At 36.1% G+C, this 27,073-nt stretch overlaps 1 protein-coding gene across 4 annotated transcripts in view; it reads right to left on the bottom strand.

Annotated features, from left to right (window-relative positions):
• asl (chromosome segregation ATPase asterless) overlaps positions 1–27,073 on the bottom strand; it is a 385,090-nt gene that overhangs the window by 95,786 nt on the left and 262,231 nt on the right. For all 4 annotated transcript variants that reach the window (XM_090412113.1, XM_090412114.1, XM_090412117.1 and 1 more), the window contains 2 exons: positions 12,916–13,032; positions 3,973–4,151 (listed from right to left, as the gene is read on the bottom strand). In XM_090412113.1, the coding sequence (XP_090268239.1) occupies positions 3,973–4,151; positions 12,916–13,032 (296 nt within the window). The remainder of the gene's footprint in view (positions 1–3,972; positions 4,152–12,915; positions 13,033–27,073) is intronic.

Genomic DNA, 27,073 nt, shown 5'->3' with positions numbered 1-27,073 from the left:
AATCTGTTCTGTTCGCATGCATGCAGCATAGCCTGCTGGGAGCGGAGTGTTTTTTCATTAAGTATGTCATTTGAGTTGTCTTACACTAATTATTCCTAAATATAGTACACAGATGTTAAATATCTGTTTACTTGTTTAGTGATAAACGAAAACTTGTTTAGTGATAAACTAATTGTTTTCCTTGCTTGTGCAGTATAGCATCTGTTGAGGTTGGAAATAAATTTTAAGGATAATGACATTTTTATTCTAGTCTTCGGAAACAACAGACAGCAAAAATTTATCTTTTCCCGAATAAAAATGAACATCTACGTATTATAAGAAGTTGTTAGTCTACAAAAAAATCCCAGTATATGTGAGATCGATAAGACAGAAGAGCCGCTGACACTAAAATAAAATTTAAAAAAAAGAGAAAAACTAATGAATGCAAGATTCCCAAAAGTGTGGATAATTTCAATAATGATCGGATATTGTGTATCCTATTATTGCATAAAATGTATACTGAGTCTCACTAAACAAAAGAAAATTCTTAGAAAATAGTGCAAAATTACATAAATCAGAGAAATACACATAATATACACAACAAATTTTACTAGACGATTTGCTGCTCCATCAAACCATGTATATTCCTGCCACACTTAAATGTATCACCTGATCAACATTATTAGCTCATTGGATTAGCCTCTCCCTATAGTTTTTAACTGAACTACTAAATAATGTATTAGTGGCTGTTTATTATTAGTTAGTTAAATTATACTTTACAAACAATCTCTTTTCCTCTCCTCATCCTTTTTTTTTTTTTTCAATTATGACATCATAAATTCACTTATTCATGTCTAGACTTTATAGAATCGCATGCTGTATGCTCTACCCAGAAACTTATGAGACACACACATCATAAATGTTAATTATTAATAATTTGTTTGCCATTAATGAAAGTATTTCTACTCACACTTATTCCTTCCTTTCATTTCCCATTATCACATGTGATACACACACATGTCAAAAATGTTAATTATTAATAATTTGTTTGCCATTAATGAAAGTATTTCTACTCACACTTATTCCTTCCTTTCATTTCCCATTATCACATGTCTTATGCCTTTGAGTAATTCAAATATACCAACCAAATAAAGAATTCTCCTTCATTGTTGTTTTCTAATAAATCCTAAAACAAACAGATTGTTCCCCAACTCTATGTAGATTTGGTTACAATTAATTGATAAATTAAAGTATTCAAAGTTATCCTACAATTAATTACAATGGCCCAATTAAGATGAGTGGTGATGCACTATGCACTCTCAAAACTTCCATACAGCAATAAAAATGGAATCATATGGTCAAATGGACGTGAATTTTGTAACACAAGTTGCATAACCCACATGACAGCACACCCAATCGAAATGGGCAAGTGACACCACTGAAGTATACAGAAGACAAATATCAGGAAGATGGCAAAAGAGGACTATCAAAAAAGCTTAGAAATGGAGGAAAGAATACAGTAAAAGGAATCAGAGACAATAAATGTGGCATGAAAAAAATTGAAGGCCAATATATTCTTGGTGTCTGAAGTAATTACTTCAAAAGCTTACTGAATGAAACAAGTAGTAAAAAAGAGGTGGTAGAAAACGGTTAAGAAGAATGCAATCACGAGTATGTATTAATAGTTGAGACAGAAGAATTCAAAAACTCAAAATGTGGTCAGGCAGCTGAAGTAAATGATATTCAATCAAAAAATGCTCAAATATGAAAGTAAGTATACGTTGAATTTCAAATGATTGGAGTAGAGCTCTCAGAGTACCCAAAAGAAATGCAGCAATCTACTCTTTTATCTGACTCCCAAAACATCGACCCTTCAATTAGATGATCCCTGCATGTAAACCAACTTCTGGCACACACCATGTAATTTTACTTAAATTATCAGAATAGCAAATTGTCTTACCAATGTAATCACATAACCAACAGATTACAGGAAAACAATAGCAGAATTAGAATTTCTCCATTGAGTATTCCAGGTGACATTTATGTGAGCATATTGAGAAGATAAAATTGAGTATCGTGCAGTTATAAAATTCTTTGTAAAAGAAGGTTTAATGTCAAAAGAAATTCATTCAAAGTTCATAAAAGTTTATGGGCACTCTTCTCCTTCGTTTTCGACAATTAAGAAATGGGCTACCGAGTTTAAACGTGGCCGTACCAGCACTGAAGATGATCCATGTGAAGGACATCCAAAAAGTCTAACAACACCAGAAATCATTGATCAAGTGCATGACATGGTAATGAATGACTGGCCAGTCAAAGTGCGTGAAATTGCTGAGACTATAGGCATTTCAAAAGAATGTGTACGATATATTTTGCATGAAGAATTGCAAATGAAAAAGCTTTGCGCAAGATGGGTGCCGTGCTTGCTCACAGCAGATCAAAAACGCGCTCGAATGAAAATCTCTGAACAGTGCTTGGAGGGTTTTAACAAGAATAAAACTGATTTTGTGCGTTGATTTATTACTATGGATGAGACTTGGATTCACCATTACACACCAGAATCCAAGCAGCAGTCAAAACAGGAGACAGAAGCCGGTTGTTCAGCGCCAAAGAAGACAAAGTCGGTTCCATCAGCAGGAAAGGCCACGGCATTGGTGTTTTGAGATGCTAAAGGCATTTTGTTTATTAATTATCTTGAAAAGGGTAAAAAGATAACTGGGGAATATTATTCTGATATTTTAACCAGATTAGACGAAAAAATTCTTGATAAAAGACCAGTTTTTGCAGAAGAAAAAAATCATCTTTTATCAGGACAATTCACCTGCCCACAAAGGTGTTTTAGCAATAGGAAAAAATTAAGGGATCTGCACTATGAATTGTTGGAACATCCACCCTATTCCCCAGATTTGGCTCCCTCTGACTTCTATCTCTTCCCAAAACTACAACTCTTCCTCACTGATCAGCATTTTTCTTCGAATCAACAGGTCATTGCAGCTGTAGAGGGGTATTTTGCAGATCTTACCGAGAACCACTACAGGGTTGGGACAGTGGCACTGGAGCATCGCTGGAATAAATGTAATAGTCTTAAGGGAGATTATGTTGAAAAATAAAAATAATTTTGAAATTATAAATTAATTTTTTCATTGTTAGGCCGAGAACTTTTCGGACCATCCCTTGTATGAGTTGTCCCTGTCCTGAAAATACTTCAGGCGAAAAACTTGGAGAAAGGATTAAACCAAGTATATATAATTTCTTGGTATCTTTAATTTATGAAACACTGTGTTTGCAGTAAAAATGCATGCGAACAGTTTTGTGCAGCAAAAATTAGATCCATTTGAAAGATGGTCAATAACTTGCTACAAATGTCCCTTCTATGACCAGAAATGAATGGCAAAAGCTGGTCAATCATCCACACAGAGGGCAATTTACGTATAAAAACATTTCAACCTATATTAAGCTAGTTGTAAAGATAATGACATACTTTCCTATATGGGATTCATGGGCAATATATCATACACTTAAAAAAAAAAGTTAAAAAAGTAGCACCTGCCTCCTTGTGTATACATTGCTCTAGAGATAATGCACATAAATTTTTGTGGCACTTTAGGATTGAGATCATATCAGAGTGAGTGGTGAAAAATAATTTATAGCCTATGATTACTCACATTTCTTGTATTTATCTACAAATAACAGTAGTTAAATGTCTCATAATCAGTTAAAAGAAGTGATATACGTAATAGTAGAAGAATCTCTAAAACCACCAATAAAGTGAAAACAGGCCAGAGAACACATATGTGCACATGGATATGCACACAAATGCCAGATAATATATTATGGAGTCTGGGTTAACTAGATAATAATGTTATCCACTGGTGGTTAATCTATTATTCAATAATCAGGTATACCAAATTACCTGGTCATAACAGGACACTAGGTTAATGTTCAAAAGGGGAGAAAGTGGAACAGTACTAAAACTTCAGAGAAGTGATTTACCTTTTTGGAATTTGTTTTCAAACTCTTTTTCTATCATTTCTTGAAGTAACTGATCTTGTTTTTCTTTACTGGCCAATATACTCTGCAGCTGATTTTCTACAGCATTTTTTTCTTCACAAACTTTTAAATAAACTTCCTTAATATCATTCAGTGAAGTGTTAAGGTGATCAATGTGGTCACTGAAAGCAGACACACAAATGGCAACAATTTAAACTTAAAGCATTTAGAATAAAGTTAATATAACAGTTATCAGAATGATTTTCATTATCTTATAATCAACAATAAAACTAAATAAGTATATCCATCAGCAGTTCCAGAATTCAGAACATGGACAAGAAAGCACACTGTAGTCATTCATAATTCACATTCTTGTTGCTGTTTCACCGTCTATGTGGTCAACTCAAGATATACCCAATAGCAACAAAGACTTAATTATGAAGGTTTGTACCAGATAATAAACAAAGCATATCAAAAAGCATAAAGCACACTACACCAGACCCTGCTGCAAAATTGCACATCAGTAAAAATATTCTGAAATGAAATTCATTTGAAAAAATTTTGCAGAAAGGAAAAAGGGTTTTTGAGAAGATGAGCCATCATTAAATGAAATCTTAATATTATCATAAGTATTTAAAAATTCATGCCTTACAAAAAAAAAGAAAAAAAGATAATGAAGCAACCATCAAAAGTAGTTAAATGCTAATAAGATAAACCAATAAATTTCTGTTGGGTCTGAAATACAAGCACAGTAATGCAGGTAGGAGTGGGAGGAGAAGACAAAGTGATAAAACATCTGTTTAACAGGAAAATAAAAGCTTTATGTTTTACACACCTTCTATATTATTGTGAACAAAAAAAATCATTTGTGAACACACCATATTAAGTACAAAGTCAACTTCATATAATTTTACAGTTTCTCTTTATAGTGCCACTGTGCTCAATTAAACACTAGGGAATAATGCACATAATGATTCGACTATGCTTATAGGCATAGATATTCATTATGTCTCAGTTGTGTTCATGAGGTTGGCTCTATCCTTGCTTATGTTAGTGATAAGATGTTTCATCGTGAATCAACTGTTGTCCAATAATGATAATTGTATTAGTGATAGGAAGCTGTTAAAGCAAGAGCATCAATGTCACTTTTGGTCAGAGCATAAAAAAAATTAGGCCAACAATGCAAAAATTTATAAAAATGTCAAGGGATAGGAAATATCACTGAAGAGCAAAGAGTACTGATGGGTGAAACAAAGAGAAATTCTGATAACTAAGTTATATGAAATCATGCAGGAATTCAAACTTAATGCAAAATGTACATATAGCATATATACAAAAATCCATCTGTAATATACAGGATTTGGCCCAGAAGTAATAGGACAGTTGCCCAAACAACAGTCACTAAAATTTCATTATTAATTGATTTTTGTTGTGTGTTGTTTAAATATTATGTTCTACACATACAGTTTATATATTATGCACTGCTAATAAAATTTTTTCTGCTTGAATGTAGATTCTCTGGCTGCTCGTATTACTTCTGGGAAACTCTGTATATAAATAAACCTCCAGCTTAAAGATTTTATTATTATTACTAATACAATAGTCAGTTTTCACATTTATTCTAATATTCACATTCACAGTTATTAGAGTCAGTTAACACATTCAGAAAAATGAAAGAGATAGTTTGCTATGGTGGAAGGTTTCCTACAATTTTTGAGACCAGCTAATTCTTCTCAATAGAAAAGCTGCTATAAAGATCACTGCCATTCTAGATGGGAGATTCACACCCATATCATGATTTTCCATCTGAAGAAGATGCAATTTACAGTCTAGTGGAGGAGGAGTGATATGATAGAGATGTTATAAGTTGGTAAGGGGTTCTTATGATTAACATTGAAGAAGTTTTTCATAGAATGGTGGGAGACGGGGAGAGAACAAGAAGTCATCCCTGGATAAAGGAGGGTGTGAGCAAAGGAGTGAGAAAGCAGGTTTTGTTACATTAATGAATGATTGAAATGCACTGCCTGAGAGTGTATTGTCTATAGAGAATATGAATGTATTTAGGGCATGGTATGATACGTCTTTGATTCCATATTTTTCTAAAGAGGAAAACAATAATAAATTTCCTTTAGAAAAGCATTCATGCTATGGGATTTTAGCGCTGGGTCTATATGCTATAATGAGCTTCTACTATCATGGAATTGAGCTATAATGTGAACCAACTTGATGAAATCTAAAACAATAGCCTAATGTAAAATGGCTGTTTTCTGAATAATAAATTTTAATTTATATCAGCAATGTGTAGCACACAATTTTGATTAAAAAAATGCAAACAGAAATCAAAAGTATTTTTAACTTATGCCTTCGGTAAAATATCATTCCAAAAAAGCAGCCATTTCTTGTCTATACTTTCAATAGGTTCAATTTACAGTTAGTGTTTTGCTTTAACATAAAACCAAGTTTTGGGAGTGTTTTGTTGGTTGAAATTATTGCTAAGCAAAGTCTATGAGCCCAGTTTGCATGTTTCATTGGGTGAAAAACACGAGTTTCAAGGAGAAAAAAAAACGCACCTAAGTTTAAGACCAACTAACTCCCCTTCAATAGAAAAGCCTTTGTAAAGATTACTAACATCCTAAATGGGGGATTCAAATCCAGATTTTGATTTTCCATCTGAAGGGTAAATGCCATGACAATCTCACAACTGCACTATGGATGTACACGTTGTAAGTATATAAAAGAAAATATTACAGGTAATGATGCTAAACTGAGTACTGTAACTATCCTTATATAACAAGAATCATTAGGCAAACATTTCAGTCTTCTGTAACTCTGTTCTAAGCAACCCTTAACAGTATTCCAAAAATCAATATAAAAAACTCATTTAATGAATTAATTGACCATGCCAAATGCTGTATCGAAGCTGAGGGAGAGTATATTGATTGAAATAAATGATTTGAATAATTATAATTGGCCTGTGTTTTTATTTTCTATCAAAAGTTGGTTTCTTTTTGGACAGAGGGTGTACATTACATAATCCCAATATTCCTTAGGGATGAAGAAGCTGCCTTCTACAGCTTCTTCATCCTTCTCAGAATCCAGAAGGCCAAATGTGCACGCAGTTGTCCAATGAACTCCTTGTTCCACATATCAATGTTTGTTTTAGCATTGCAATTATTCTTTAAGTTGTATTTGAGGTCATTGCTATGTGAGATTTGAACTTTAACTTCTTACCACCATAACTCTGAGATCCTTACTTTCATTATTTCTCAAAACACAATCCCACCAATATAGTTTATCACTGGAAATCCTATCACATCAAAGTGCATAGCTTTACATTTGCTAACAGTGAACTGACAGCCATGATCATTTACTCATGGTTCCAGTATTTCAAATCATTCCGTACATGATGCACATCAGTAGCATCCCTGATTACTGCCTCTTTGCATCATCAGCAAACAACTGAACATCTCCCATCAGGTCCTTCCCAATATTATTAATGTACAGATGGAACAACAACGGTCGAAGGACTGATCCCTGGGGATCACCACTGGTTACTTACATCAGGCAGACTCACACCTCTACTTTAGGATAACTGTTCATCAACCATCCCCTTATCTCAGTTAATAGTTTATATTCCCATCGTTCATCACAGGGAATTTAATCGCGGATATATGTGAAAAAAAAAATTAAAATAAAAAATAAAGAAAACAATTTGTAACAGATCGAGGCTGTATTTATTTTAGGATTTGGATTTTTATGAATTTATAAAATAATTGTTTCACAAAAATAATTAGCTTGAATTCTGGGAGAATAAAATGTATTGGCAACTAAGATAATTAGCAAAAAAAAAAAATGACAGTGACATTGTTCTCCAGAGTGATACAATCTTAAGTCAAGAAATAGGAAAGGATCTCTTATTTGCACTGGCATTAAAAATTATAATTATACAATAAAACAAGTAGCAAAAATAAATGTAACTTGTAGGTAAATATAATTTAGATTCCAGTTACTGAGCAAACGGCAAGCAACTGTGTTTCTGGCAATAGGTAACTGAATGTAACTACGTCTGTGAGGTAATCTGGTTAAGTGTTCTTGTCAGCATGAAGGATTATCGCACCTTCTAATGGATATGACAGTCAAATGCACTCGATATCCATGTTGTTTTAACAGTGGTCTGACTCGTATCCAGGATTTGCTGGATACATATATATCCTGGCTGGTTGGGAGGTTAACCCTGCAGAGGTCATGGTCGAAAAAATTGCAGTTTAGGTCACATGTATCCGAGAGATATATTCATTACTAGTGTGTGCTGAAATGCGATAAAAAAAAAAAAAAAACACTACAAATATAATACATGAAGCTTTACTTATTTTCAGTTACAATCTAGAAATTATTAAAAATAAATATAATAAAATAAAAAAACAACAACTAAATCAATACTATACGACATTGTAGTTCTCAGTATCTCTCAGATACAATTTACTATCAAATATCACACACCTCTACATAACACGTATTAAACCAAACTGACTTCAATTTTCTAGCAAATAACGCTTTCAGTGAATTTTTTCTGCAATGAATTTTCTTCTCGATCAATTTTCCCCGCGATCAATTTTCCTGCAATGAATTGTCCGTGAACCCCCATCCTACATCCTCTAATTTATGCAACAGCCTTTCATGTGGTATCCTGTCAATCTGCAAAGTCCAACAGTATTATAGTGCATTCGTTCCATTTATCCAACTCACCCATAACATTACTGTGAAATGTGAACAAATCACTAAGTATACCTAGGATACAAGATCATTTACAACTAGTGCCTTAAACAATGATCTATATACTATCCTTCAACGGGGCGAGGACAACCCTGTCATTTTCAATGCCACCAAAACAGTCTTGCCTTTTCTCTTTCAAATTAGATCTCGGCTCACCTACCCTTACCCTCAGTAATAAACAATTCACCAGACAAGATTAGATCTCTCTGCTTGAACATTTACCTCCTGTCTATCCTTGCATAAGCACATCAATAGCCTCCTCAGCATCCAACAAATTAGTCATTCTCTATTGTTCAATTGGCTATTTTATGCCCAACCAACTCTTAATTATATACAAATATCAAATCCTCTCATGCTTAGAATACTGTTCACTTCTGGGATAGTGGGCCTAAAACATCCCTTAAAATCCTTGATGCTGTCCAGAGGTGAGCAATTACACTAATAGATGATCCCTCTCCTACATACTCACTTCCAATCTCTATTTCACGGGTGATGTTTCAGCACCGTGTCTATTTTTTAGGTACTTCCATGGTTACTGCTCCAGTGAATTGGAAACTATCATTCTTCCACTTTCTGTTGTACCTGTTAATACAAGAGCAGCAGCTGCCTAGTATCTCTTTACTGTGCAATTGAAAACACAATGAACTGACTTCTCCTCTTCCTCTATTATTCTGTTCATCTCTGTCCTCTGGAACAGCTTGGTAGAAATATAATGCAATATCATCTTGTTGTATACCATCGTCATTCCATGCTTAGGGACAGTTTCCAATAAGAATGCTAGACTCCTTAGACCACATAAAATAAGAGTGGGCTTTAACCCACAGAAACGATTAGACAATTCTTAATATCTCCAAAAGATAGCCATCCTTTCTCCAAATATGCTGGCGTTTATAACATACCCTGCTCATGCGGCTTGAATTACATCAGCCAAAGTTCAAGGAGCCTTGAAATTAGGTAAAAAGAACATATAAGTGATGTCAATATTAACAGAGAAGAAAAATTGGGGTTAGCTTTTCATTTCTCAAGAACGAACCATACCATAGAGCGGGATAGAAGCACAATTCCTCACATGGAGGAGGACTTCCACTCCCGAATTTTTAAGGAAGCCACAACAGTTGCCCGCTGTATACAAAACCTTAACAGGCACCAAGGACTAATCTTGCCCGTGATCTGGAAGCCCTTATTAGATCCCTCAACTCGCCAGAACTGAATTATAGTGCCAACTTTAGAATGTTCCTAAATAACAACAAGTGATATCATGCACGTTCTATGCTTGTATTGTACGTGCTCTGTTCTTTGTTTAATATATTGAAAGTTTATTTTTCACTTGGTTAGACTCTAATAAATTTAGTTTAATCCTTTATCCAAGTGTGAGCAAACAAAGTATGCACCTGAAAGTATCTTCAGGACTGGGGTAAGGTGGTACAACACGGGCAACTCATTGCAAAGGTGGAGCAAGCTCACAACAATCCTATCTCAGTATCTCCCATAATGCAAAACACATCTCCTTGCGGATATGTCTAATGTTATGCATTAAGGGAAGGGCCACTACCCAGACTAGTTTCGACCTTTGTTGAGGTCTCTTCAGTGGGAGCCAGGCCCAAGTAGAAGATACCAGGTAGAAGCATTAGCAAGGTCATCTCCACCTATAGGAGTTGCCAAACTGTGTGCCACCTTTTTATTTAATTACTCTGGATTTAGATAAAGATGTTGAAAGTTTATTTTTCACTTGCTTAGACTATAATAAATTTAGTTTAATCCTTTATCCAATGTGAGCTTGCTCCACCTCTGCAATGAGTTGCCCGGTGTTGTACCACCTTACCCTAGTCCTGAAGATACTTTCAGGCACAAACTTTGTTTGCTCACACTTGGATAAAGGATTAAACTAAATTTATTATAGTCTAACCAAGTGAAAAATAAACTTTCAACATCTTTCTCTAAATCCAGAGTAATTTAATAAAAAGTGGCACACCGTTTGGCAACTTCTATAGGTGGAGATGACCTTGCTAATGCTTCTGCCTGGTATCTCCACTTGGGCCTGGCTCCCACTGAAGAGACCTCAATAAAGGTCGAAACTAGTCTGGGTAGGCCCTCCCCTTAATGCATAACATTATACATATCCGCAAGGAGATATGTTTTGCATTATGAGAGATACTGAGTTAGGAGTGTTGTGAGCTTGCTCCACCTTTGCAACAAGTTGCCCGGTGTTGTACCACCTTACCCCAGTCCTGAAGATACTTTCAGGCGCAAACTTTGTTTGCTCGCACTTGGATAAAGGATTAAACTAAATTTATTATTTGTTTAATATAATTGGAATTGGCTGATTATAGTTTGTAACAGATTTTTACTTTTTAGTGCCTTACATCAGTTATGTACCCTGAAGATGCCAACAGCCTTAGTTGGTGAAACTAGTTGGTATAATATAGTTGTTTATTATATGCACTTGATGTCATTTAATGTCATTCCAGAACTTCTATCTCAGTCCGCATGTGCACTCCAAACATGGCACAGTGGTGTGTGTATGTCTCTTGACCTCTCATGTAGATCAATATAAAAAAATAAATAAGAAGCTGAGAGAAAGAAAAAGATGAGCACTCCTCAACTTACTCTTTCTCTTCATGGGCTTCACTAGGATAAGAAGGCTAAAAGCTTTCCTTCATCTATCCTCACTATCACTGGTTATAAACTAGAATGTCTTTGTGGTCATAAGAAGAAGAAGCCAAGACCTCTTTGTTATGAAAGGGGAAAGAGAAAAAAGGAAGAAAAATAGTTGAAAAATCAGCGTCGCGAATTTAATCAGAAACAACAAAGAATAAAAAGGGTGCCTCATAAACAGAAACCTATGCGTCTAATGTTAAAGTAGAGAATGATCAGTCAGTCAGAACTAGTTGACACACTTGCTAAAATAAAAGTATGCCAAAGATGTTTAGAAGGCAAAAATAATGTTCCTTTGAGAATAATTCCAACTCTTGTGTTTTCAAAACAGACAGAGATTTTGTTTAGTTCACCTGATGCTAAAATGAATTATCACCAGACCCATGGGATATGGTTTGCTGAAAACTCTGTGTTATTAAGGAAACATGCTGACACATATTGTATTGCAAACAATAAACTGAGTAGTACTTTAGACACAGAATTTATTAATTAGGGTAAGCATTTCAAGACTCTTAAGTTAATTCAGACTATTTGCTGTTTAATTAAGAATTGTCCTCTAATCTCATAATACAAACATGAACTTGTTTCCACAACACTCGAACGTAGCAAGTTTAGGACCCCACCTAGGTGCAATACCATTTAAGTTAGCTACTATCTACATTGCAGATTACTGTCCATCCATAATTTCATAACATGTAAACTGATGCCATATGGTCATGCCTAACTACATACTTTTTCTACAGACTGTTTTAGACTGCCTGCCAAGGGAAGATATTCTGTTCATTCTAAGATACTTCGCTGCATCAGTTCCATCAGAGTTTTAGAACTACAAAGTTTATAAAAGTGCTATAAATTTATTGTGCTTTATATCTACTAACTGAAGAAGGATATCTATAGCCTTTGTTTTTAGGCCATTTCAAGGTTCATAGAATTTAGCTTTGGATAATTTTTACTCGCCTGTGTAGCTCAGTGGATGTGGCATTTGCACACCACGGCGCTTAGCCGCACAAAGGAAGACTTGGTTTCAAGTCTAGTCGGCGACTAGAGGAAATTTTTCTAAGCCTTTTTTCGACCGGTTCCCGAGTTAGTCGATCTCTGGCACGGGCAAGCGGGTTTTTCCTCCGGGAAACTCGGGTTTTTCGTCCTGTAAACTCAAGAAAATCGACCGTAGAACCCACATTATTTCAGACATTAAATATATTGTGTTAGGGTTAGAGACCACGAGATGGCGGCACATTTGAGCCGTCTCTCTTCACTGTGTACCGCTTAATTAGTGATAGCCTTGGGCCATCTATCTCTGATTGGGTACCAGTGGAGATTGAACTGCCCACTCAGTCTCCAAAAGTTAGATAGAGCTAAATGGCCACGCCTACTCCTGTATACGGGAATAAAAAGGCGTTAGCTGATTTTTTTTTTTTTTTTTAATTTTTACTCCCCTCTCCCTTTTCTAGAATTAGATTTACTATTTTGTAAAAGCATGAAAAATTTAAATAAACACTGCAATATTTCATCTATTACCTGTACTCTTTTAGTTTAATTTCATAATTATTTATGTCTTTTTGCTTTTCTTCATCAGCAGTTTGCCTTACAGTCTGAATAGCATCTTGATGAAGTTGAAGACAAGACTGACGACACCTTTAAAAATCAAAGTCAAAATTTCAAAATTTAAAATAACAGAAATATTAATTTTGAATAAAAACTATTTCTAATAAAACAGAATTAAAGATCTGCAAATAGAAGTAAGGATTTGAAAATCATTTGCACACAACACTAGACAAAGCAGTACAGTACTCCACTGCTCCTTCTTTCACTTTTTAAATACATACCTATGTATCTTCAAATATTTGTGAGTATATCTTTAGATATCTGAAGTATCATGTTTTACTGGAACTTCTGCAATAACAATAATGGCAAAATCAGGTAACTACCCATCTGGCCTACCACCTTTTAATGCAAATGATTATTTTCAAAAATGAAACACCAGAATCCAGATTAGAGATGTGCAACTATGATCGCTGTGTAGGTACAACTCCTCCAATACACTATAATTTACTCAACCAAGTGTCAAAAGCTCTAACTTTGATTATTAATACTAAAGTAATTCATAGACACAATGAACTTACTATACACAAATTATGTAAACACAAAATAAGTATTTCATATATTAGACACTTATATTTTGTGATGGTATCTCATCACATTATCAAAGTGACACAGAATGAACAGACAGTTACATAAAGTGGGAATGGAATGACAACTGACATAGCAGAGTGCTTTCTTTCAGCCACTTTCTGGCAGGTTTAATGATACAAGGTGTGACAATTAAATTCCCAGAATGCACATGAAAAAACTACATTTGTTTACTTGTAGATTAGTAGCTACTATTACCTTTGAAGCAATCACCTTCTGCAATGTACTTGCACAGTGTGCCCATTAAGTAATGAGACAATTATTATATCAAAACTATATTTGGAATCATCAATTACACAGCTGGAGGGAGATTCAAAATAATCTCCCTCCAACTCCACACAACATTTATCTCTCTTGTACAGGTGTTTGAAGGCATGGTGGAAATCCTGAATGAGAACCTCCTTCAGTCTCTGGGTCACACTGCATTGGATGTCCTCAATGTTGCTAAAGCACTCCCCTTTCAAGGCATACTTCATCTTTGGGAAGAGGAAAAAGTCTGCGGAAACATGAAGTTTCTATTAGCTATATGATTCTATAAAGAATGCAAAAATTCGCACAAGTCCTTTCAAATTTGAGAGACCTTTCAAAGAATGCTATGAAACTCTTCACAATCAAATTAATCAAAATTGCAATGATGGTTTAAAAATTTCATGATTCTAGGATAACTTTTAATTCTCACTAATATTCTAATGTCTATTCTTCTGCAAATATTTTGTGTGTGTGTGTGCACATATATGTGTGTGTGTGTGTATACACACACACTGATTGGAAAGAAGTTAATGGGCACCACAGGGTGAGGAACAAACAGCCACGGTGCCTACCTTAATAAGAGATGTAGGACTTCCTTTCGCTGTGATGACTGCAGCAATCCAACAGGAGATACTTTCCACAATCCCATGATAGCAATCAATTGAAATTTTTGACCATTCTACCTGTAGGCAAGTAATAAAGTTCTGGACTGTGTGCAGATGTCCCTTGCCTCACCACATACTCCAGTTCATTCTGTTCAATAGCATTGAGACCAGGGATCTGTGGAGGCCAGTCAAATGTCTCAATGTTCATGTTCACAAACCATGCAGTTGCAGCAGCCTTATGACACTGCCTTGCTGAAACAATGGTCAGTTCTGAATGATGACTGCCTAAATATTATATATTTACTTATATAGTGGTTAATTAGTTTTATATTCAGGATTTGTAAAATTTCTTCATTTCTTTTATGGTTCCACTTGGAATACATCTTGGAATTTATTTTTAGGCCAAATGACATGTTATGGTCCCATGCCATCACTTTCTTGGTCTTCCAATTCTTCTTTTACCACTTTTATATATATACGTAGAAAGTATTTTTACCTTGGGTATAATAAATGTTAAAAATATCAAGCTATTTTAAACCTGGTTTTACTCCATTACCCAAGTAAGCAAACAGACAAACAAGTCAAGTTTGCACCTGCACGTATTGGAAGTCTAGCTGACCCTGAAAGTAGTGCAAGACCAAGGCAACTCTTGGTAAAAGTAGAATAAGCTCTGATCACTAATATTAATATTTACCCTTAATGCAAAGCACATCTCCTGGAGGAGATGTATGATGTTTTGTATTAAATGCAAGGGGGCCACTACCTAGACCGGTTTCGACCTTTACTGAGGTCTCATCAGTGGGAGCCAGGCTAGAAATACCAAGATTTAGTAATACAGAGCTTATATTTAGGATAAGGTTTCGAGGCTAGCTGGTGAACGGACGTGCTACCAGAGAGCTCCTGAGAGATTTATGTTTTTTGTTGATTTATTGGTGTTTTGGATTCAATTTAATGGACTTAAGTGTGTAATTTTGGTATATTATTGGAGCTTTATTAGCGTGGTTAGTGTACTAAAGTGTTTTATAACAATCTATGTTGGGAAGTCGCCGCTAGATGAATTCGTAACGTGTAGTGTTCGTGCAAGCTCCAGATAAGATAAGTATCATTTTCAGTTATCGATACAAATTACTTAATATTGTGTAGTTTTGTTTTGTTTGCCTTGCGTATTTTAGTGAGTCTATTTTTGGTGTGTTATAAGGTATAATTTGACAAAACACGTTGCAAATAAATATGGCACCTGTGCGAAGGAAAACGGCGGCCAGTAATGAAGGTTCGCCATCGTTATCAAAGAACGGTAGCATAAAAGAAATGAGTCAGTGTACTAGCTGTGAAATGTACGCTTTGCGGAGTGCGGTCGGAGTGTGGTTAGATGATAATAAAGGATTGAATGTGTGTAGAAAATGTAGGGAGAATGAGGAATTGAAGTGTATTTCGGATCGTGAGTGTGATATTTTTGTCAACCTTCAGAATGAAGGAAATAGGGATATGACAAGAAACGGCAAGGTTGTACATGAAAATTGTGAGAGTGTGAATGTAGAAAGTGTGAATGATAGTATAAATGGATTCTCAGAGAACAAAAAAGATGAGATAGATGCATTGAGTGAGATCGCGTTGTTGAATAGTGCGATAGAAAGAGCAAAACAGCAGTTAGAGTGCATGAACAAAAGTAGACTGAATGAACCAACCAATAATAAAAGGTATGACAGGAAAAATAGACGTATGAATGTGAACATGAACAAAATGAAGGATAGAGTGCTGTATGGAGATTCGTTAGTACGAGGTGTGTTAGTAGAGGATTTGACAAAATCGTACCAACCTGGTGCGACCATAAAGGACGTAACTGCGTCTATTAGAGAGCAAAAGGAAAGGGTGAAAGAAATGATTATTGTGGCAGGTATGAATGATTTGAAAGGAGATAAAATGGAAATGATAGAAGACCTGAATGAATTGTTTGAGGTAGCAAAAGAAAAGAGTGAGAGAGTTAGAATGATTAGTCTTTTTGCCACGGTATGACAGTGAAATTTTTAAAAGGAGGGCTATAATTGCGAATGACTTTATGCGTGGGTTATGTATGACGAGTGGTGTGGAATTTGTGGATGTGTGGAGTGAGTTTGATGGGCGAAAGGATCTATATAAGATGGATGGCTTGCATTTGAATGGTTACGGTGTAAGAAGACTTGAGAAAGTGTTGCTGAATGTAGTGGATGTGCAAATTCAGGGAAACTAGATTTGTTAGGGGGGGGGGGAGTAGAGATACAGTCCTTATGGAGGCAGTTGAATGTAAGAATGAATATAATATGCCAGAGCAAATAAGGACAACAAATCTGAGTGGGATAGTTAATATAAGGCATCAAGGTAGGGTTGGGGCTAATGGGGGTCTTAAATTCATGTACACTAATACTAGGAGTATTAGAAACAAGAAGGAAGAGTTTTTGGCTATGGTTGGCACTTCCAGACCACAGGTTATAGGTATTAGTGAAACATGGCTGACTGTAGATGATATAACTAGTGGGATTGAATGTGATGGGTATAGTGTGTTCAGGAATGACAGAGAGAATAAAATGGGGGAAGGAGTATTGTTGATGATAGCTGATGAGCTCCAGCCAAGGAGAATAGAAGTTGAATTGCAGGATAGAGAAAAGAGCACATTTGAGGCCATTTGGTGTGAGATTGTGGCTAGCAGAACTAAATATACAATTGGGTGCTGCTATAGACCAGGTGATGGAAAAGATGGTGGTGACAGTATGCACAAGCAAATAGAAGAAATGGGTGGAAGGAGGGTGATTATTATGGGAGATTTCAACTATGCTCGCATTGATTGGAGTGAGGAGAGGACACACGGGAGGAAGGAACTGGATTTTATGCGGTTATTAAGGGATAACTATCTGCGACAGCATGTAATGGAAAATACTAGGGGTCAGAGAGTGCTTGACCTAGTAATTACATCTGAGGATTTGGCTGTAACAAATATGACCACATTGCCACCAATCGGTGAGAGTGATCATCGGGTCTTAACTTGGGAGGTGGCTAAAGGTGTAGAATTTTCAATTAAGACAGGGTACATGTGGAATTATAGGGCTGGAAAGTATGATAAGCTTAGGAGTTTGATTAGTTCAGTGCCATGGCATGTACAATTGCAAGGACTAGAAGTTGATAGTGCATGGGAGGTAGTTAAGAAGTGCTTGCATGAAGCAATGGCTGACTGTATACCTAGAGTCCGAATAATAAATCAAGTAGGGGTTAAATGGATGAATAACACCATTAAGCTTGAGTTGCAAAAAAAGAAACAACTATGGAGGGAATTTAAGGAGAAGCGTGACCGGCAGGCACATGAACGGTATAAAGCGCAGGCCACAAGGGTGACGGGTGTGGTAAGAAAAGCAAAAAAGGATTACGAAAGAACATTGGCCATGCAGGCTAAAGAGAATCCTAAACAGTTTTTTAGATATGTAGCAAGTAAAAGGAAAAATGTACATGGCAGATTGATTTTAAAGAATGCCGATGGTAGGGAGGTAACTGAATCAGTTGAGATAGTTGAGTTACTGAGTGAGCACTTTGCAAAAGTATATCATCTAGGTGGTGACATTGCAGAAATGAATAAACCAGTAGATTATACGGGAATTGTGGTTAATGAAGTGGAGGTGAGTAGTCTATTGCATAACCTCAATGTCAATACATCTGTGGGATTGGATGGTATACCAGCTCGTGTTGTACGAGAAGCAGCTAAAGAATTGTCAGTACCCTTGACCATTTTGTTTAATTTGAGTCTCGGGTCTGGGTTAGTCCCGAGAGGGTGGAAAGAGGGGAAAATAGTTCCACTGCATAAAGGTGGTTCCAAGACTGCTGTTGTAAATTACCGACCGATTAGCATATCAGGAATCATTGTCAAGGTCTTAGAGAAATTAGTCAAGAAAAGAATACAGGATTGGATAGATGAAAATGGGATATTGTATGGGGGACAACATGGTTTTGTGAAGGGTAGATCATGCCTCAGTAACTTGCTCACGTTTTATAACACAGTGACGGCTGAACTGGATAGGGGTAATGGGTTTACAGTGATACTACTGGACCTTGCCAAGGCCTTTGATAGGATTCCACATGGAACCCTAATCAGTAAACTGGAGCAGATGGGTATAGATATAGGGTTGGTGAGATGGATAAGAGGGTGGTTGAAGGAGAGATATCAAAGAGTGGTTTACTCAGGAGTAGAGTCTAAAAGACGTCTTGTGACTAATGGAGTGCCACAGGGCTCTGTTCTTGGACCACTGCTTTTCAATTTGTTCATCAATGATATTGGAAAGGATCTGAGAGGAAGTGTTCACTTGTTTGCTGATGATGCAAAGTTGGGTAGAGCAATTGTGATTGCACAAGATGTCAAAATTTTACAGGATGATTTGGATAGTTTGGAGGACTGGGCTAGGAAAAATGGATGTCAATTTAATGTGGCAAAGTGTAAGGTTATGCACTTTGGGGTGAAAAGAATAGCAGCAGTATATCGCATTGGTGGAATCATACTCCAGGAGATTGATGAGGCCAGGGATTTGGGAGTGTTGGTGGATAGGGAGTTGAAGTTTAGGGGGCACATTGCAAAAGTAACTAAAACAGCTCACCAAATCACTTGGCTTCTGAAAAATACTTTAACATGCAGAGATGAACAAGTTGTTGTTCCTCTGTATCGAGCCTTGATAAGACCCCATCTGGACTTCTGTGCCCAGCTATAGGCACCAGGGTTTCTTCGTGATGGGGAGGAAGTGGAGAGGGTCCAGAGACGAGTGACCAAGATGATAGCAGGTCTGTGGAATGAACCTTATGAGAATAGGTTGAAGATTTGTGGGTTGCAGAAATTGGACGATAGGCGAAGGAGGGGTGATATGATTGAGACATTCAAATTACTGAAGGGTTTTTATAAGATTGATCCAGAAGACATTTTTGAAAATATGACTGGTGGTGGGAGGACAAGGGGCCATGCATGGAAGCTGGGCAAGAGCGTGGTTGACAAGGGTGTTAGAGCTAGGTTCTTTACTTGGAGAGTGGTAAATGAGTGGAATAAGCTTCCAGATTCTGTTGTGGGTGCTACGACCGTGAATGAGTTCAAGGCAAGGTATGATAGATACTGTGTGAATGTTGAATAGTTGTTCTTGACATGATGTTAGGGCCTCCCTCGATGAGTCTGTCGACTCCTTGGAGTTTCCCGGAACAATAATAATAATAATAATAATAAATAAGTATTTTACCAGAACAAGTTACCATAAGGTGTTTTAACCTTATTAAACAAAAATCTCAGGAGGAGATATAAATGTAGAAAGTATTTTTACCTTGGGTTTAATAAATGTTAAAAATACCAAGCTATTTTAAACCTGGTTTTACTCCATTACCCAAGTAAGCAAACAGACAAACAAGTCAAGTTTGCATCTACACGTATTGGAAGTCTAGCTGACCCTGAAAGTAGTGCAAGATCACTAATCTTAATATTTACTCTTAATGCAAAGCACATCTCCCACCGATGAGACCTCAATAAAGGTCGAAACCGGTCTGGGTAGTGGCCCCTTGCCTTTAATACAAAACATCATACATCTCCTCCATTTCTAGCCTGGTTCCTACTGATGAGACCTCAATAAAGGTCGAAACCAGTCTGGGTAGTGGCCCCTTGCCTTTAATACAAAACATCATACATCTCCTCCAGGAGATGTGCTTTGCATTAAGGGTAAATATTAAGATTAGTGATCAGAGCTTATTCTACTTTTACCAAGAGTTGCTTTGGTCTTGCACTACTTTCAGGGTCAGCTAGACTTCCAATACGTGCAGGCGCAAAAACTAGACTTGTTTGTCTGTTTGCTTACTTGGGTAATGGAGTAAAACCAGGTTTAAAATAGCTTGGTATTTTTAACATTTATTATACCCAAGGTAAAAATACTTTCTACTATATCTCCTCCTGAGATTTTTATTTAATAAGGTTAAAACACCTTATGGTAACTTGTTCTGGTAAAATACTTATAAGCTCTGTATTACTAAATCTTGGTATTTCTAGCCTGGCTCCCACTGATGAGACCTCAGTAAAGGTCGAAACCGGTCTGGGTAGTGGCCCCTTGCCTTTAATACAAAACATCATACATCTCCTTCAGGAGATGTGCTTTGCGTTAAGGGTAAATATTATGATTAGTGATCAGAGCTTATTCTACTTTTACCAAGAGTTGCCTTGGTCTTGCACTACTTTCAGGGTCAGCTAGACTTCCAATATGTGCAGGCGCAAACTTGACTTGTTTGTCTGTTTGCTTACTTGGGAAATGGAGTAAAACCAGGTTTAAAATAGCTTGGTATCTTTAACATTTATAATACCCAAGGTAAAATACTTTCTACATATACATATATATATACATACAGGAATACCTCGATTATCGCGGTTATTGTTGCCACGAAAAATACCGCAATAATCGAATCCACAATAAATAATGCGTGTAAAATGGGTGATCATTGCCAAGGATTTTTCAAATCTATTAATTAAATTTTATATATGAAGTAAAAAAGAAATGTGTTAAACGTGTTAAGTAAAAAATGACGGTTCATTTAGAAAAACCAGATTATTCTTTAATCTTTATTTATATATAAGGAATACATACAATTATTCTTTCTTGGATAAAAATTGGTGTAGAGTTGTCTGGTGGAATTTTTTCTTTCTTTTTTCTTTGTATAAAACTCAGTAGCAACGGATGGAATTTTCAATTTCCTGACGAACTTTCATTGATCGCTCGAGATTAGGATCGCCATTCAATATTATTTCTTTAAAATGTTCAACAATTCTAAACATTTTGTCCATTTCTTTGAGGATAAATTCCTTCGGTGGCATGTCTATTTGTTCATCATTATCATTGATTTGAGCATCGTAAACACGTTCTCTCTTGAGGTTAATTAGGTCTTCATCATCCAGCTCCTTATCATGTGACTGAAGCAGGTCTTGAACATCACCTTTTTCAATTTCTTTTAGTCCTATATCGAAGCTAAGCTTAGTTATGTCATTGATAACATGGGTTACTTCATTTTCAAATCCTTTAAAATCATTTGCACAATGAGGAATAATCTTTTGCCATGCCGCTTTCGTTGCTAGACATTACTTCACTCCATGCTTCCTTGACATTCTCAATGCAATTTTTGATATTGAATGCCTTCAAGAATTCTGTCAAAGTTATAGCTTCATCTCCTGTAGTCTTTTCTATTGCTTGTGAAAAAGTTCTTCGTAGGTAATATGCCTTAAAGGATGTGATTACACCTTGATCCATTGGCTGGATGATGGAAGTGGTATTAGGTGGTAAATAAATAACTTTTACATTTTTGCACAAATCCTTCAGTGCTATTGGATGACTAGGTGCATTATCTAATATCAATAAGATTTTAAAATCATGATTTAATGACTTGCAGTACCTTTCAGCTTCAGGACAAAAACAGTTTTTAAACCAATCCTCAAAAATAGTTTTTGTCATCCAAGCTTTTCTATTGAATCTCCAATGAATAGGAAGAAAATTTTTATCTAAACTTCTAAGCGGGCAAGGAATTTGTAAACGATAAATAAAGAGAGGCTTCATCTTGTAATCTCCAGAAGCATTGCCACATAGTAAAATTGTTACATGCTCCTTTGAAACCTTGCAGCCAGGCTGTGATTTTTCATTTTTTGCTAAAAATGTTTCAGCGGGCATTTTTTTCCATAATAAGCCTGTTTCGTCAGCATTAAATATCTGATTATCGGTATAATTTCCTTCTTCAATGATCTGTTGCAATTCACCAGGAAAACTAGCTGCTGCTTTTTCATCGGCACTTGCAATTTCACCTTGTACACGAACACTATGAATGCTCAATCGCTTTTTGAACCGATCAAACCACCCTGAACTTGCAGAGAAAGTTTCTTCCACTACTGACGCCGAATCATTTTCGCTTTCTAATTGTTTTCTTTTTAAAGTTTCAAACAAATTCAATGCTTTTGTTTTTATAGTCATTTGACTAAGAGAAATTCTCTTTTGGTTACAATCTTCTATCCACACTGACAATAGCGTTTCCATTTCAATCATAAGATGGCTTCTGTTTCTCGTAGTTTGGGAGACCCAGACGAGGTCGATGCACTTTGTCCTAGTTGCTTATAGTTTGCAGCGTGGTCTAAAATATACCAAACAGTTGATTCACCACACGCTCTTGCAATTTTGGCTTTGGTTATGCCTGCTTCATACTTATTTATCATATGCAACTTATCTTCTAAGCTGATCACTCTATGTTTCTTCTTGATAGCTGTAGACTTGATATCATCCTTGTTTCTTTTAGCATTCATTGTAGGGGTAAATAAGAAGAGAAATAAATATCCAGTAGTGGTGAGCCTGTTCACAACTGGTGGGTGGTGATCAGGCATTGTCGGATAAAATGAAGCGCTACAAGAGAGTGATACCTTGAGAGTGGCAACTCGAACTGGTTGCACATGTAGTGGGCTACATCTCGCGGCCGCGATAATTTGAATTTTGGTATCAAATTACAAACTGCAATAAATCAAGAATCGCGATAATCGAGGTACTCCTGTGTATATATATATGAGGGTGGTCTGAAAAGTTCTCAACCTAACAATGAAAAAACAAATTTATAATTTCAAAATTTATTTCTTTTTATGTGGTTACCACCCACGAAAGGTTATTGCTAAATCTATAATACATTTGTACCATGGGTGGACTAAGGATTTTTTTTCCCATTTTTGTCAATTTATATATATATATATATATATATATATATATATATTTATTTTTACATGGTCTGGAAACCCTGCTCTAGAGACCAAACATGGAACTGTTTCAGTTACTTCAGGCCTCATAGTCTCAGACCGGGCGATGAAATTCATCTTTCACCTAAAGACAACCACAAACATCCATGCCCATGGTGGAATTCAAGCCCGTGACCTGTTGGTTGGAGAGCAGATATGCTAATCACTCAACCAACAAGACCAGCATAATACAAACTTCTTCAAGAGTACACTAAAAATGCACACTTAGATTTTGGAGCTTTGAATCCATACTTCTTCTGCTTGTGGTGAAACATCTGACCAGTCGAAAACTATGAAACATTTATTATATATGAAAGAACCCTACTCTAGACACCAAAAATGAAACTTTTTTTAAGCCACTTCAGACTTCCAGCAACCAGGGTGGTGGCAGTGACATTCATAAAATCATCTGTCATCTAAAGACTTCCAGAAACATCATGCCACAGTTTGGTTCTTGTATCTTAGATACAAGAACCAAATCTTATCAAGATAAAGGGACTATTACTCTTTTCTAAATCATTTGAAATAATTCTTAATTTGAAATGTGTGGAGTTGGTTGTTACAAGTGTGTGTGTGTGTGGGGGGGGGGGGTACTCAAATACATAGGTTTTGCCATAAAACGAATTTAAGGCATTAAATTAAAGATGCCAAGAAATTATATTCTTGGTTTCATCCTTTATCCAAGTGTAAACAAACAAAGTTTGCACGTGAAGTAACTTCATGACTAGGCTACTTGTTTATAGAGGCTAATTACTTTGCATCAATTGCCTTAGTATCCAATAATGCAATGCATTATGGGAAGGGCCACTACACAGACCAGTGTCGACCTTTGTTGAGGTCTCATCAGTGGGAGGAGACCCAGAAGTGATACTAAGGTTGAAGTAATGCAAAAATCATATTTCCATATACAAGTAGTCAAAAGGTGTCACACCTTATTCCTAAAATACTCCAGATTAAAGATAAATGAAACCAAAAATATAATATCTTGGCATCTTTAATTTATAATATAACCAAGTGAAAAAACTTTCAACATCTATCTCTAAGAATCCACAGTATTTTAGGAATAAAGTGCGACATCTTTTGACTACTTCTACATAGAAATATGACTTCTACATTACATTACTTTAACCTTTGCATCACTTCTGGGTCTGGCTCCTACTGATGAGACCTCAATAAAGGTTGAAACTAGTGAATGTAGTGGCCCTTCCCATAATGCATAGCATTATACATGTCCGTAATATGTACACTGCATTATTGGATACTAAGGCAATTGATGCAAAGTCACTAGCCTCTATAATCAAGTAGCCTTCATGTGCAAACTTACTTCATGCACAAACTTTGTTTGTTTACACTTGAATAAAGGATGAAACCAAGAATATAATTTCTTGGCATCTTTAATTTAATGTCTTAAATTCGTTTTATGACAAAACCTATGTATTTGAGTACCCCCCCATCCCCCAAACACACTTGTAACAACCAACTCCTCACTGTTTAATATTTCAAATTAAGAATTATTTCAAATGATTTAGAAAAGAGTAATAGTCCCTTTATCTTGATAAGGTTTGGTTCTTGTATCTTAGATTTCTCTTATATTGTGTGAGACTTCTGAACCTATTGATATATCAGATGAATTCCTTTAGAAAAGATTTCCAGTGTTAATATAAATATATATCCAATGCCAAGAATTGTTGCAAATATGCTGAGTTATACAACTGAATCTATTACAATTTATATTAACTGAACAATAAAAATGTTCAGTATCATACTTTTGCTCCAATAAGTTAAAACAAGCTTCAAGGTGGCACTGTGCAGTATAACATAATCCATAACTACTGAAAGTCACAAGAGATCTCTAAAACTGCAGACTAAACCCTGTTAAAGTTAGCCATACAGACGTTCTGAGCAGATAAATGCTCTTTTCCTGGTGGAAATCAACAAAAAATACTGCTCAGAAATCTATGATAAAAAAAAAAAAATTGCCTATAACCTGGTTATAAAACCACACCCATTATGATGAAAGGCATGAACTGGATAATGCCACTGCTATCAAAATTTTGTTTACTCACAACATTGCTGCAGGGTCAATTTCCACTACATGAAACATGACAAAGTGAAAACTGGAAATCACGCGACAGTCTACTGCAAAAAATTCAAAAACAGAGCCATATAAATGCGACAACTGAAGTGGATCACATCCTGCTAACTAAAGAGGGTGCAAGTAATACTTGGCCAACTAAAAACCAGCAAAATAAAATCAAAGAGCTCCACCATCAACTGCATAGGCATTATTCCCAGTAAATGCTGATCTCCCCCCCCCCCCCATCAATAGCACACCAAACCACTGAAGTGCATGCCTCATACAGAGAGTTAGTGGTATCTAAACATGAAGAAAAAAAAAAAATGAACCTTAACATCCAACCAAATCCAGAAAAGGTACAATCATAGTGGCTACCACTCTAAGCAAGATTTTAATCAACTTCAGTAAAGAAACCCAAGTCATAACCCCATAAACAAGTTTATAAGCCTTAGACTAACAATTCTTACTGTGCTAATCAATGACTAAAAGTAGAAGGCCAAACTCTCTACAGATTGTCCTTGCACCATTGGTCTAGGAAATAAAATGCACGAACTGCAAGTATTTAAGACATGCTACAGTGCTGAGATAATCCTTGTAAATGAAATGCACTTCCAAACAGCTGGTAACCCAAGGTTCAGAAACTATGTTCTATAATTCAATGACAAGCCGAGTGTTGGGGAAGGGAGCATAGCTATGTTTGTCAAGTACAGTATGAAGCATGTTGAAATTGTAAATCTCACCACCAACAACATAGAAATCAGTTGGGTGGAGGTCCAAGTTGCAAATGTAAAAAGCCTGCTGAAAATATACTCCATATATACTCTATCTCATCAATATCTCAGGAGTGGTGGTAAAAACAATTACTGGAAAAGTTGGTCAAAAAGAAAATGCAGGAATAGGTGGATAAGAATATGATACTCTATGAGGGACAGCATGACTTTTGAAGAGTAAGTCATGCCTTAGTAATCTATTACCTTTTTATGATACGGTAAGAGCTGAGTTGAATAAAGGGAATGGTTACACGATGATATTCCTGGATTTTGCAAAGGTGTTTGACAGGATACCACATGAAACTCTAACGCAAACTGTAACAAATGGGAATGGATATGAAACTGGTGATATGAATAAAGAAGTGGCTGATGAACAGATATTAAAAAAAGTGATATATGGAGGAGTAGAATCCAGAAGAAGGCAGGTGACTAGTGGTGTGGCACAGGACAATGTGCTTAGACCACTGCTGTTTAATTTGTATATAAATGATACAGGAAACAATTTGAAGGGAGATATTCAGTTGTCTGCTACTGCTGATGATGATGATGCAAAGTTGGGTAGGGTAATAGTTAATCAAGGTGATGTGGAGTGCTTGCAGGATAATTTGAATAGGCTGACAGTATGGGCAAAATAAAATTAATATCAATTTAATGTGGAAAAGTGTAAAGTTATGCATTTTGGGATACAAAGATTACAAGCTGTGTACCACAGTGAGGGAACTGTACTCCACGAAAATGATGAAGCCAGGGATTTGGGGTGGTAGTAGTAGTAGATACAGAGTTGAAGTTTCGAAATTTAGGGTACATTGCTAAAGTAGCCAGGGTAGCTCACAGGATTACTTGGTTATTGACGAACACACTAAAAAGCAGAGATAAAGGAGTTATCATTCCTCTTTATAAAGCCTTAATACAGCAATAGCTGGATTAGTGTGCTCAGGTCTGGTCACATGGGTTTCTTAGAGATGAGGAAATGGAGGAGAGGATCCAGTGGTGAGTA

This window comes from Typopeltis vanoorti, chromosome 22, assembly GCF_054136105.1.
Source record: "Typopeltis vanoorti isolate ZY-2024b chromosome 22, IOZ_Tvanoo_1.0, whole genome shotgun sequence".
Lineage (NCBI taxonomy): Eukaryota > Metazoa > Arthropoda > Arachnida > Uropygi > Thelyphonidae > Typopeltis > Typopeltis vanoorti.
The sequence above is the reverse complement of the archived record's forward strand: the minus strand, read 5'-3'. Positions and strand labels throughout refer to the sequence as shown.